At 41.3% G+C, this 14,831-nt stretch overlaps 1 protein-coding gene across 6 annotated transcripts in view; it reads left to right on the top strand.

Annotated features, from left to right (window-relative positions):
* The window catches only part of SGMS1 (sphingomyelin synthase 1), a 158,155-nt gene that overhangs the window by 111,534 nt on the left and 31,790 nt on the right, over positions 1-14,831 (top strand). For all 6 annotated transcript variants that reach the window (XM_012801423.2, XM_023509621.1, XM_023509620.1 and 3 more), the window contains one exon: positions 9,576-10,427. In XM_012801423.2, coding sequence (XP_012656877.1) covers positions 9,805-10,427 — 623 coding nt within the window. In that variant the 5' untranslated portion in view covers positions 9,576-9,804. The remainder of the gene's footprint in view (positions 1-9,575; positions 10,428-14,831) is intronic.

Raw genomic sequence — 14,831 nt, 5'->3', positions numbered from 1 at the left:
TTTCTGATCTTATGGTGATCTTTGCTTTATTAAAGGACTCAGTTCCAGTCCCTGCTCTGGCTAGAATCTTAAGACCCTATGTAGTCCCAAGAAAGGAGAGTGCAAGTCTGGTGCCCCTCTGGACTATCAGTGTTAGCTTGTGTGCTTTCACTCTGGCTTTGAGATTACTCTTCTTTTGATACATGAGAAGTTCCTTTGCTTCATTTTGAAACTGATACTTGGTTACTCAAATTTTAGCTTTTATACTTTTTGTGGATTTTTATACCCTTAACGTACAAATGAGATACACATCACTGGGCCCATGTTCTAGGACCATAAGTGTTTCCTTTGTATTCTCATTTATTCATGTATTCAATAAACATCAATGTGCTATCTCTGAGGCTCTAGAGATTACAATGCACACTAGACTAAGCTTTCAGAAAGTGATGACCTTGAAAGAATGAGGGTGTAAGGCAGGAAGAATATTCCGGGTAGAAGGAACAACTTGTGAGGTATATGCTTTGTGGGGGAACAATCCAGGCCCAGAGCTTGCAGGGAAAGGCTCGAAAAGGTAAAGAAATGGGCTGACTGGTGAAGGGCCTTGGAGCTAAGCACCCTGAGAGCTGTGGGGAGCCATTGAAGGCCATCAGTGCCAGGTGAGGAGTTCAGACTACGTACCCAGAAGACCATCTAAAAGCAGTGTGGCAGAGGGTTGCGCTTGAGGCAGGCTGGAGGCAGAAACTAGGGCAGAAGCAAATGGGGATCGGAAAAGGGAAATAGGTTTCAGAGAATCTTCGAAGCAGAGTAGAAATTCATGGTGGCCTGAGAGAAGGAGTGTGTTGCAAAGAGGCAATCCCATGGGCCAGATTAACCTTGCATTTTTTTTGTTGGGTTGGTTTTGCCATTTTAGAAAACTGAACTGTGACTGCCTTGGGTATGGAGTCCCCTCTCCTGTTTGCCATAATCCTTGCCATTTGATACTCTCTGCATCCCACGCTGACTTTTATGTGCAGGGGCACCGAAGGCATCTGAAGTTGAGGGCCTGGTGGAATGACTTTCTTGGACAGCTTTTTAAATTTATACCTCCTTCTCCTGGGGGTAGGAGGAGAGAAAGGAGGTAAAGAAGGACCAAGGAATGGAGGGGCCAGATGACTGCATTCCTGTGCTCTGTGGCTCTGCTACCATCGCCAACCTCCAGTTGCTACCCCCACACTTATCCTAGTCCCTTGAGTGACTAGAGTGGGCACTACCAATGTGCCTTATACCACACTGAAGTTTCTTAAAGACAGAAGATATTATAGTAAATTATGGGCCCATCCTTTTTCTAAGCTGTCTTTTTTTACAGTCCTAATTTACTTTTATGATGAAGTCTAAGGTATACCTAATATTTTTATTCCAACTAAATGAGCAGTAAATTAGAAGGATTTGGGCTCCCATTTTAAAGAAGAATGGGGAGAATGGAAGGACAGGAATGGAGCATTGTGCAATAGGAATGGAAAGCCTGTCCTAGCTTTCCCAGGCTTCCTGGGCAGATGACATCAGCACTGCGCACGTCAGCTCGCACACCAGCTCGTGTGAGAGCGAATGGAATCTGGAAACGTGGACTTTGTGTTACATTCTTGACTGCTGCTGCAGTGAATCCGTCTCCAGATCCACAGATTAACTAGGCAAATATTAAAATAGCCCTGCTGATTTAGACTTAGGCAGTTCATCAGTTGAGTGGGAATAGATTATCTTTGGAGTTTTGGGTATTTGAGTTCTAAGAACGAATTCCCATGGGAAAACAATAGCGATTAGTTGTCAGTAGAGCTATGCAAAGTTTTCCTATGGCAGCAGACAGCGTTTTCACATAATCTTTTCTATTTTGCAATAGCCTAAGTGGAAGGATATTAAAGAAAATCTAGCTGCTAGAACAGTTGTAATTCTGGTGGTTCTTTCTTTCTCTCTGGAGTGATGGGAAAATCTGAGATTGGAATTTCTTTATGCACTTGGATTGGAATTTCAGCCTCATCTTTATTGGAGGTTTGGCTCACATTCCTGGACCGTTTTGTTTTGGAAATATGAAGAATTTGAGAACCTAATTATACACAGAGGGCAAAGGTTCCAATTATTTAGAGCAGTGGTTCTCAACCTTCCTAATGCCACGACCCTTTAATACAGTTCCTGTGGGTCGTGGCCCACAGGTTGGGAACTGCTGATTTAGAGAAATCTGTGAGCTCCTTTCCTATTTTGAAAGAAAGCTAATATAGGAAACATCTATTTTTAATTTTATAACATAATCTACATGTTTGAAAACAGAATATAATCAAAATAAAAACAACTTTTCCCTCTTCTAAACATAAGTGCTACGTGTATGTTTATCAGTGAAATCAGAAAATACTGAAAAAAATGAAGCAGAAGTTAATACAATTCTGTTACCCAGAGGTAAAACCTGTGAAAGTAATGCACACCTTCTAGCCCTTTTTTTTTCTAGTGGATATTTGTAACACAGATGTGTTTACAAAAATTATAACATTCTATTTGGTAAACTGTTTAATCACATGATGAAACTATAAATATAAATATCACTAAAGATATAGAAACACAAATACAGTACAATTGTTAGTGGGAGCTTAGTATTCTGTTTATAACAATTAATTTCCACTGTAGAACTTTTAGATTATTTCTAAATTTTGCCATAAAAAGTGATTATTTGAATTTTCTGATCACTAAATATTTGCAAATATTCCATCATGAAATGACTGAAATGGAAGCACAGGGAAGGGCAGGCAAAATTGATCTTTTTGGTGACAGGACTCTCTGTTAAAGGAATAAACCATTTTCTACTCCTAGGGTAGAGAACACCCTAGGACTGTGGTATGTGGTGTGCGGGTGACCTGGCTGGCTTCTGGTCATTATGTATTATCTATTTTGTCTGCAAGAAATTATCTCTTTCCTTCTGGAACATCGCAGCCCGTGGCATTGAATTGGGTTATTCTGGGGTGGGAGGCATGAAAAAAGAGGTATCAATTGGGTACATTACCATCGGGCAGCTGCGGAGAAGGGATATTTCTCAGTTATTGTGAAATCTTAGTTTATTAGATAAACAAACCATGGAAGAAACCAGACAATATCATTAAATAAGGTTCTTCTGACAGCCCAAGTGGACAAAAGGGCAAATGTGTAGCCTTCAGCCAGCCCTTCTCTCCTGTCTAAGCAGAGTGGGTCAGCACACACCTACCTGAAGTGACTTTTTCACAAGGGCTGATTTTATTTGCTCAGAGTTGGACTGCGGAATTGTGAGCACTGCATGTAATAGCAATTTAAAACAAAGGACAATTTAAAGGTTAAGGCATCAAAAGTCATCTTCTAAAATTTCTTCAACTGTAAATTGAAATAAATACATAGGTCCTTCAGCTGAAACTATTAAACCATTTTTGTTCTTCAAATATATACAATTTTATGAACTTTGCCTATTTAACTTAACTCTTCAAATACTAAATAAAAAATAAATCTATAGCTTATTAGATTGGTTTGAAGAAAAACATTCAGTAGCTTTCCAAATTAAGTTAGGGAGGAATTAAACACATATCTCTCGAGAGTATTTCAGTGGGCTGCATTGCCCTGAAAGGTCAATTAGGTTATTATTGACTTTTATGGAAAGTTGGAGTAGATGTAAAGACTTTATCTGAACTTGAAGCTTTTCTCAAAAAGGCAGTTAGTATGTTTCACAATAAACTAATATTAACTTGTGATTTGTATTGCTCTTGAATGACCCTTTTCCTCTTCTAAGCATACATCAGAGAAATTAGAAAATGCTGAAAATCCACACTTGGGGTTATAAAGTTTGAGCTAAATGCTGCATGCCCGCCAAATTTTGATTGTGTGTTAAGTTGATTATAAGCTATTAGAGTAAAATCACGTATATACTTCGTGTTACTTTTGCTTTTGTCTTTAGAGTTTGATATGTGATGTAGAAAGTTTAATTCACTCTGAGTTTATAAGACTAATTATGCGTGTACTACGTCCTACTTTGATTTGTAATATCAGCATTTAGAAACGTCTAGAACCCTGCCAGCTTGTGTGTTCAATCTTGGGTTCATCACTTCTTAGAAAGATCATAAGAATTCAATTCTAAATTTTATGGCACTCATTTTAAAAGTCTATTGAATCTTCAAGGAAAGACTTAATTACATTCTACATAATAATTTCTTACAGTTTTGTATATTGCTTTGTCTTCCAAAGACACATACCTGATAGTACTTTGGGGGGAAAAATGGCATAAGTGTATGAATTAAATTTTATGTCATGATAGAGGTACTAGGGTTGGAATACATGTTTGAACTTGAATTTTCTGAGCAGTTGCTCCGTGTCTAATTGTATGTTGCCTTTTGTGATATCCTATTTCTTAAACTTGTATTCAGTTTGTAATTCATACAGTAGATTTTTGTGACTACAACACTATGTTACTTTTAGACAATGTCAGATAGCAATAGATTCTTTTTGAGTAAGGATAAACAAATACTTATAAATGATTTCTTTTGTGATTGTGCTTAGCTAATGTTTTTCACTACCAGAGTAATTACTTTATTTTTCGGTTTTAGGGATTTGCCTCACTTTGATAATTAACTATAAATAGTTTATACAGTATCATGGCATATTATCTGATGGCTCTTATAAAATTAAAGACTAAGATATCTATTTAAAAATGGGAGCCAAATTAAATTTAGCAGATTTATGTTCTACTAAGTAGAGGACAGATAGAAAATCCCACGAAGTTTGGAGTCCATAATGAATATGTCCTGTTGTTCCTGCCTTTTATCCTTATGGATACTACTGTGTTTTAAAAAGATTTTTTAGACTTTCTTTCATACGTTTTCAAATCTGTGGGGCCCTCAAATATTTTGTAGTGAGAGAGACCGGAACAGCATCTCGCCTCTCAGTCTAGCCCCAGGGTCGGCTCTTGGCTGTACATGAGATTTTAGACCAATCACGATCTTAATGAGCTTAAGTTCACTTATTTCTCAAAATCACAGTTGAATGAGAGTTCCAGCACCTCTTTTATCTCACGAATTTTGTGATATTTCAGGATAAAGAATTTAATACAGTTTTTATTCTTCTGTTATTTCTTCCCAGTTCTGAGAATTCTGTTATTTAGGTTCTGTTATTTTTAAAAAATTCTCACCGTGATGGATTCCAGATAGGTTTTTCTGCAGGATGATGGTAGCTGTTTTATGAGCCGAGGCTGACATACAGTCTTCTGGGCCTAGATGTGGAAGCACTTTGCTTTTGCCTTTTCAAAATCACCACAGTATATTCTGCATCGAGTATGTGAGTCCTGGGGAAAGTAACTCTCACCTTTCCCTCTGAGCTGGGCTCTGAGGTCTCTGAGGAAGTCTCCACCTTTTAGCAGTGGTCTCTGAAAGACGGAGTAGCTGTCCAGCAGTTCACTGTCACAGCAATTCGCTTTTTCCCCATTTGCACAGCTTCAGCCTCAGCTGTAGGAAAACAGCATGCACGCCTTTATTTTCCCTTTTTTTTTTTTAAATTTTTTGAGACAGAGCCTCAAGCTGTCACCCTGAGTAGAGTGCTGTGCTGTCACAGCTCACAGCAACCTCAAACTCCTGGGTTTAAGCGATTCTCTTGCCTCAGCCTCCCAAGTAGCTGGGACCACAGGGGCCTGCCACAACACCCGGCTATTTTTTGTTGCAGTTGTCATTATTGTATAGCTGGCCTGGGCCAGGTTCAAACCCGCCAGCCTTGGTATATGTGGCTGGCACCATAACCACTATGCTGTGGGCACTGAGCCTTGAAACTTGCTTGAGAAATAATGGTTTATTTACTCATGAAATTTGGAAGGCTGTCTTTTCTCATGTGTGTCAGAATGATAGGGCTTTAAAAGGGTTGTTTGAACTTGGCAGCTTCACTAGGTATTTAGGAAATGCCACTGTGGGTCCAGTTGGGCATTAGCAAAGAAGTATAGGACATTACAAAAAGATCAGGATGTACATAGTTGAAATAATTAATAGTTGGTGTTCTTTTTACATGATTGGATCCTCGGAGCAGGAGCCCGTGTGGAGACAGGGATGGTAGTCTTTGATCCCATTTTCCAGAGAAAACTGAGGCTTGGCGAGGTGAAAGGACTTTGTCAAGAAAGGAAGTAGCTGAGTTGGATCTCAGACGCAGGCTCCTGAGTCACACAGCTAATGCCCTTTCTACACCATGCCCACAAGGGTGTTAAATTATATTCTCTGTCACAGGCATTCATGGTGTAGGAATTCAGGCAGAAATCCAAGGAATTGTGAGTGGCCAGGTAAGGCTTTGTAGAGAAGGACCTCAACGACTAAGGGAAGACTCTGGACTTAATGAGGATTAGAGGGAGAATTGCAAGTTGGAGGGAAATACAGGGGTTCTCGTGAGAAGGGAATGATTCTCCTTGTCCCAGTTAACCAGTGGGAGCTATTAGTTGTCTTGCCGTCTGTCGGTTTCTCTGGCTCTCGGAAACTCCCCCTTTGTGAGCGCTCTTGGCTTAGGTGGATGCCTGCCGTGCTGCAGGGCCAGGTGCTGGCTTTGTGGCCCTATATTACATTGTCTCCTACCCATTTGATTTATTTCTCCTATTTTAAGGTTTATTCTCTCTTCAGAGGAGAAGATCTGACTATTCTTTCCATCAGAGAGAAGTGAAATACCACCTTGGTCTTGGTCTGTCTCTGTGGTTCTGAGGGGCTTTCCCACCCTGGCCGACTTCCTGCCCTGGGCAAGGGGGAAAGCGGAGAGCTTGGGTGAACAGCCTGTGGTCGTTTCCCTTGGGGCAGAACACTCCACTGAGGACTTTTCTGTAGAGTTCTCGTAACCACTTCAAAATGCAGAGGGTTCCTTGGCTCTCGTCCTGCTTCTGCTGAGGAGTGTTTGAGGAGAATCCCTGGGTCTGACGCCAAGGAGATCCCCTTCCTGCACGACCTCCTGCCACAGCTCCCGTTTGGCGTGCCTGCCTTCTCAGCACTGATGGCAGCTGAAATTCCCCTGTAGTGGCTTTGAAATGGTCTGAGATTCACTTTTGTTTTATATTTCTTTCTAGAGAACACTTTTTTGCCCATCCAAATTGTTTTAAAGTATTTTTCAATATCACTGACATTTTCAGGAGGTATGTTTTTCATTAAACCATGCACATGTTGCAAGATCTAGATAGTATGTGGGATTGTTGTGAAAGTTTTGGGATAACCAAAAATCAAAAATGTAAAATCCACGTGAACGGAAACAAATGAAACCCTTCCCACAACACCCCCCATAAACCTCGCAAGTTGAAACTTGCACAGATGAATCAGAAAGGATGCTGCTGACTGTGTTTCTCGAAAGTGAAATGATGGACCATTACACAGTCTGTCTCAGAACTTTCATAGTGATCCGCATATTTTTGAAGCTTCTGAGGTTGTAGCTCTTCCTTACTCATAGGCTTGAGGGGTGGTGATACAGATGGACAATCCGAGAGGGAGTGATGGGAAGGTGTGGGGGTACAGAACCGTGGGCACTCAGAAGAGGGAATGCCTTATTGGTCTGGAATATCTTTTAAAGCTATTACTGCTATTCAATTGCTTATTATCCAGACTAGAAATTTGAGAATGGACCATTCTTACTCCAGGGACAGATTTTGGGGTTCCCTGGAGGTGATTCCAATAGAAAAAAGGGCAGGGAGTAGGACAGCCTTGAAGTCTGTTTGAGAAATCCTGGTGATAGTTTCTTTACTGGAAGATTTTCTCGAGCTTTTAACATCCTGATGTGTGCTGCTGTCCCCAGGAAGCTATCACAGCATGCACTTTCTAGGCTTATTTGCCTACAGAGTTTTGTTTCTTTTTTTAAAGCAGGGAACATTTTGTAAGATTATTATTCTACAGAAACATGCTTTGGAAAACAGTGTCATCCGTAGTTTTCAGCTCTTAAACCTCCAGCTCTGTGCAAGCACTTTGCAATTAACACACCATTTATCATTTGAGAAGAAAGTTAGACAAGGCTTTGTCCTAGGGAGATGTAGTGGACAGTGGCTGTTAGAGATGATAGACAATTTGAGATGGGAAGAAAAGGATATAGACACCCAAGAGGGACCCTTTTGAAAATCACTTCTTTTAGAGCTAGGTTATATTTCATTAACTTTCCCATCTGGTTTCTTACTTAAGTACTCACACCGACCTATGAGAGAAAGATTTCATTATTATTATCCCATTTTATAGGTGAGTAAGCTGAAGCCCACGTAACAGGTTCTATGCATGGGCAAATGCTGAGGGTGAACAGGGCTCTCTTTCTGTCAAAGGCTATCCTTCGTTAATCGTGATACTTTATTATAGCATTAGGTCTTTTGTCTTTAACTTTTTGTTTTAAATGCTCATTATAAAATTAATATGTGCCTTTTAAAGAAAAATAGAAAATGCTGCCAGAACTTCTCGTCATCAAGTGTAACTTCAGTTAATACGTGATGTATTTCTTTCCAGTTATTTTAAGCAATGTTATACACGTTGAACAGTCCTTATCTGAAATGCTTGGGACACAAAGTGTTTCAGATTTTGTTTTTCTTGGGTTTTAGAATATTAGCAGAATTCATCCAGTTGAGCATCCCTAATCCAAAATCTGAAATCCTAAATGCTACAATGAGCATTTTCTGTGAGTGTCAGGTTGGGGCACAGAAAGTTTTGGATACAGAGCATTGGATTTTGGATTTTTGAATGAGAGATGCTCAACCTGTACTTGTGAACCATGATTATGGTTATAATATATGTTATACACACTGTTTATATATTTTTATATTCAATTTATAAAATTTTGAATCCTGCCTTAGAATCTTCTTTAATGATGTGCCTTTTAGTTATTGTCACATATTTAATTAAAAAACATGCTGAACTGGGACTCAGAAACAGGCTACTGTTTGGCCATGAGTGAGTTCCTTGACCTTTTTAAATCTCACATTCCTCACTTGCAAATGAGGGAATTTGATCAGATTCTTCATTTTCAAACTTCCCCAGAATCCACTGAGGGCTGGGAATAGAAAGATCAACTTCAGGCAAGAACTTGGCCTTCACTCCACCTGTGCTTTCACCCAGGCAGCTGCATTTATAACTCTTTCATATATTTGGGGCCTAAGCACATTTGGAAAAGGGGACTCAACTGATTTTTTGGTACAGGAGTCTAAAATTATTGTAAGAGGATCTCTTGAAGCTCAGCATTCCTGTGATTTTCTTCTATGCTATCTGTTAAGTTGCTGTGTGTTACGTCATTTTTAAACATTCTTCACCAGATAGAATGGTAGATTAAGCAAATTTACCATATTCTTTCAAATTCTCTTAGGAAGCCTGTAAGGACAAAGAGAACCACTGGTCTATATTAAGAAATGTCCAAAGCACTATTAAATTATTTCTTAGAAAATACACCATTAGGAATCCTATAAAACATGTCCCCTTCAACTTATCCATTTTCGGATACAATTTAATGCTCTGTCACAGGACACTAATAACCAGGGAATCAGTGGTAACTAATATACATTTGGAAACCACAGAGTTTAACAGTAACTGCTTTGCATTTCAAGGGCTTGGGAAGTCCCAGTATCCTGATCTTTTCTCTTGTCTCCACAGAAGGAAGAATCCCGTTCAAAAATGAGGTGAATTAATGCTCGGGCACTCAGGAACCCTGGATAGCTACATGAGGTGTTTAAAAACTTTCCAGACCATCTTGCCAAACAAGTCTCTGCTCATGAGACCTGAAAGGATGAGTGAGCCATGGCGGGACAGTGTCCTGCCCTGTAGGAACGGTGATTGCTGACCTGCTGAGCGTGAGCTGGCCTGCCTGTTGTCTGCCAATACCATGAAGGAGGTGGTGTATTGGTCACCCAAGAAGGTGGCAGACTGGCTGCTGGAGAATGCTATGCCAGAATACTGTGAAGCTCTGGAACATTTCACGGGCCGGGACTTGATCAACTTGACCCAAGAAGATTTCACAAAACCCCCCTTGTGCAGAGTCTCTTCTGACAACGGGCAGCGGCTCCTGGACATGATTGAGACGCTGAAAATGGAGCACCACATGGAAGCACACAAGAACGGCCATGCCAACGGGCACCTCAGCATCGGCACAGACGTCCCCACGCCCGACGGCAGCTTCACCATCAAGATGAAACCCAACGGAATGCCAAATGGATACAGGAAGGAGATGATCAAGATCCCCATGCCGGAGCCCGAGCGCTCTCAGTACCCCATGGAGTGGGGCAAGACTTTCCTGGCCTTTCTCTATGCACTTTGCTGTTTTGTCCTCACCACAGTGATGATCTCGGTCGTCCATGAACGAGTACCTCCTAAGGAGGTGCAGCCTCCACTACCGGACACGTTTTTTGACCATTTTAACCGGGTGCAGTGGGCCTTTTCTATTTGTGAAATTAACGGCATGATCCTTGTAGGACTCTGGTTAATTCAGTGGCTGCTCTTAAAATACAAGTAAGTAAAGTACAAGCTGTAAGGTTCCGTGATTGTGGGGTCTGCACTCTGGAGATCTGATTAGCATTTAGAAATGACTTTACCAAGTAGTTGGAATCAACACATACTAATTTCTTTTTTGTTTCTTTTTTAACCATGTGCCCTGTTCAATTAACTCACTCTCTGGCAGCTTTAAGAAAATGCTGTGTTTGTTGCTTATTTGGTACAAGATTCAGAGAAAATGATGAACTGGAAGGAATGTTAGAGATGACGTTTTGTTTTCACTTAACAAGGAGGGAAGTCTTCAAACATATTCAGAGTACAGGCTACTGAGCAACAGATAAAATACCTAATCTGGATTGGGTTATTAACCTGTTAAATAAATTGTTGACAGCTGGGCTCAGCATTGACTTGCCGCGTAGCTTTTCCCACACAGAGTCAGACATCTGGAACCTTAGCAATATGTACTTAAAGATCTTTCACACATAACATTCAGGATGGCTTAGGATAAACATGAGTGAATTCCTACCTTCTAGGTGTGACACTTAATGCAGTATGTGGCTGTGCCATTCAGGTTTCCTGGGGTCTTAAGTATGCAACTGCCATTTACTTTCAAGGGGCTCCAAAGTGACTTTCTCGCATCCCGACCTGGAAACTCAGCATGGAACTCCTTAAGCAGGCTGTTGGCTCAGGTTACCTGTGGCCAGTAAACACTCCATTACCCTGTCATTGGGGTCTGATGGGGGTTGGAAAAGGGTTTGTTAAGGAGCTGAGTTTATCTCTGGTGGACTGTGTTTCGTGACCACAGTGTGGTTGAATAGGAAAGAAATCATCTGAAATCAAGAAATCAAAATGTAGAATGAGAGTTCATGTGCAGCTTTCTTGGACAGAAGTGATGAGTTTTTTCCTGTTACGTTTTATAAGGACTGTGTGGTTTTTTTTTAACCTCATAAATTGTTATTTGCAAATGGAAATAAAAGTAGTTCCTAACTCATTTCCAGGGAACGACGGTCTTTAACTAAAGTAAAGAAAGTCATTTAATCCTAAAATTTAAGCTAAATTGGAAATGGAATTGATGGTCTGGGCTGCATTTGATTTGGTGGAAGATCTTTTTTTGTTGCTTTAGCTTTAAGAGGCTAGCTAGATGGGAATAGGCTTTATAAATAAGAAAAGAGAAGAATTTATTAAATACATTCATTTTTTTCAGCTGCCAGCCAAATTTTCGTCCTGCTTTTGACATTTTGACTGTGGATTTTTTTTGTTGATTGGTTGATTTGTATGTTTTGAGACAGAGTGTCACTCTGTTGTCAGAGTGCAAGATAGAGTGTAGTGGCATCATCATAGCTCACTGCAACCGCCAACTCCTGGGCTCAAGCAGTCTGTCTCAGCCTCCTGAGCAATTGGGACCACAAGCATCTGCCACCAGGCCTGGCTAATTTTTCTATTTTTTGTAGAAAATGGGTCCCATTCTTGTACAAGGTGGTCTTAAACTGGGTTTGGCCTCAAGCATTCCTCCCACTTTGGCCTCCCAAAGTGCTAGGCGCAAGCCCCCTGCACCCAGCCTATCTTTTTGACTTTAAAACTTTTTTCCTAAAAACCTATTGGGGAAAAAAAATGCCAGTACTTTACCTTTACAAAAGCAAGGCCAACTAAAATTATGCTTTCTGGTTTTCTCCTGATGTTTGTTGTTTTGTTTTTGTGAGTTCATTTTCTGGTTTTTCATTAAAATTCTTATATGCAAGCGAATAATTTGCTGCCCCAGAATATAATTTCGGTACGTCATAAATTGTACAGGTTCAAATATTTCACAGACCTGTTACTTTTAAGTAATTTTATTCTTGTTCAAAGAAAACGTCCTAACCATAGGACCAATTTTTTTGATGTTTATTTTGTTTTTCCTAGCAGAGAATTTGCCTCAAACTTGTTTATCTTTCTAAGTTTTGTTTTCCTGGTACTTATTGCCAGTACTAGAGCCAATTATTCAGCAGCAGTAGAGCAATCGATTGTGTTTTGGAGAAAATTAACCCAGTGTTAGAGTGCAGGCAGCCTGGGGTCCAGCCCCAGCTGAGCCCTAACATGCAGGCTGGTGTGTGCGGATTCCTCAATCACAGCAGCCTTGTTCTTAGCACAGATAAAATCAGGGCCTCTCAGTCTAGATGTCCTGTGCCTCTGTGTTCTATTTCATTCTGATATTACTGGATGCACTAGTTACGTTGGAATTTTATTGGCTTTGGAGTGTTTTTGTCCAGAATGCATCCAGTGGAGGATCCTTTGAAGTCTTCTCTCTGGTTTCCAGCTGTGGCGGTTAAGAACGTGGGAAGTGGAAGCTGACTGAGCAGACCGTTGTCAGGATGGCCCTAAGCATCCTCCCTCCCTGTCTCCCTCTGGGCATGTCCCTGGCTTCCCATCTCTCCCTTGTGACCTCTTCAGTGCCCAGGGCCCAGCAGGCATGGAAGAGGTGGGAGGGAGGATTCAGAGGGCATGACAGAGGTGAGTGTGAGTGACATGGCTCCCCCTGGCTCTCACAAAGAAGAGGAGATCTTCTGTCGTGTCAGAGAGACCCCTGGTTTGTAGTCAGTTGGTGATGGCGGCCTAGTCAGGTATTTATCTGGCCTTTGGGGGCCATGACTCCTTCTGGCTGTGGGACATTCTCATTAACAGAGTTAACCACCCATTCTTTTTGCATTTGACTGTTCGGAGTCTTGACCTTTCTTCAGCTTCACCAGGAGCTTTGCCACCAAGGACCCTTTTATACAAATCCTCAAAATTAAGCCTGTTTGGGCAGTAGTTTCCGACAGGGCATTTTACTTTGATTTTAAGAGTCCTGGAGCCGTTAAGAAAAATTTGCCTATTCTTCCTTATTTCAGCCTCTTGGGCTTTTTTAGAGAAGAATCGGGGTTTGGCACTGTCGAGGTGACTTACTAATTGAGCAAGGAAATCACTGGGGTTTGGCCCGAACTCCCTAACAGCACACATTTAATCAGAGTTGCAGGTGTTGGAAAACCTTGATGTTGAAGCGGTGACATTGTGACACTCAGTTCTTTCACTGTGTTGTATATAATTGTTCTTTACTGTTGAACATAGCTTTTGATGTTGTGTACTGAAATTTCCTTTTCCCCTCCTTTCATTCTTACCATCTCCCCCTCCTGCCGGTGTGTATATGTGTCTATATACATATGTCCACGTGGGATTGCCATGACATTTTCAAGTGGAAAGCAACGGTAATCTGTCCTCGAGAACTTTTATTGGTTTTTAAAATTTTAAATAATGTTGTCTCCCCATTTAGAATTGGACTTTCAAGCCACTGACTAGGAAAAATTCCTGGGAAATCTCTGCATTTGTGTCAGACTCCACTGCAAAACAGGTATCCCTTGTTTTAAGAAAGCATGATAAAGAATATATTAAACGTACAGATTTGATCAAGCTGAAGGCGTAAGGACTATTCATGCATGGCTAAATCATGGCTGACACGGTGGCACCTGTGTGTGATACGTGTGGCTCGGCCCCTCTGGGATGGTGTACACACCTGCCAGAGAAAGCCAGGGAAGAGGATTTAGAGTTTCCGAGTCACCAGAGAAATCGTTACGACTTGGTATGAGGATCGTAGGGACCTCAGAGTCACTTTGCCTAAAATGAGATTTCTCTTCGTCTTCCACCTTGTTTTCCCCGTCTGGCCAGTGGCATTTCTTAGAAACCGAGAACTTCTCAGTTCCTGTAATCCCTGTAGTCACTAAATTCTGTCACTTCTAATTCTGCCGGTTCTGGTTTTTAAATTAGATGCATTTCCTCTTTCCCTCTTACTTAGTGCTCTGTGGTGGTGCCCACACAGAGAACAACTCATTAGCCAAAGGGCCTTCGTAGTCCAGTTCCCACCTGTCCTGCCTGGTCTCTGGCTACCCCACAGTTCTCCTCCAACACTGTAAGCTCAGTTCACGTTCCTCTCTATTAGCTGTATATGGGTCTCCTTTGATTTTAGGTTCCTTCAGGGAAAAAACTAGATCCTGTTCATCCTTATCTCCATATGGCACAGAGTCTGGCACATAGAAAGTGCTCACTTAAAATCCGTGTATTCATTCACTCCACTCACTCACTGAACAACCTACTGTGGGCCAAACACTCACAGGCCCTGGGGAGGCTGCCGTGAGCAGAGGACCCGGGAGCTCTCAGGAGGCTTGTATTTGGCCAAGTTAAGGCAGGCAGTAAACAAATGAATGCGTGTCAGCTAGTCTGAAGGAAATGGGGAAAAACAAAGCAGTGTAAGGGGCTGGGAGTGGTGGAGATAGAGGGGCAGGCTGGTATTTTTCGATCAAATGACTGGGGAAGGCCTCTGATGAGATGACAGTTGAGCGGACACCTGAGTTAAATGAGGGAGATTCCAGGCAGGTGTTTTGAGAACAGCAGTTCTTTGGCCAAAAGGGACAGAGC

This window comes from Otolemur garnettii, unplaced genomic scaffold (genome assembly GCF_000181295.1).
Source record: "Otolemur garnettii isolate 467f Iridium unplaced genomic scaffold, OtoGar3 scaffold00008, whole genome shotgun sequence".
Taxonomy (NCBI): domain Eukaryota; kingdom Metazoa; phylum Chordata; class Mammalia; order Primates; family Galagidae; genus Otolemur; species Otolemur garnettii.
This window is presented reverse-complemented; position numbering and strand designations above follow the sequence as displayed.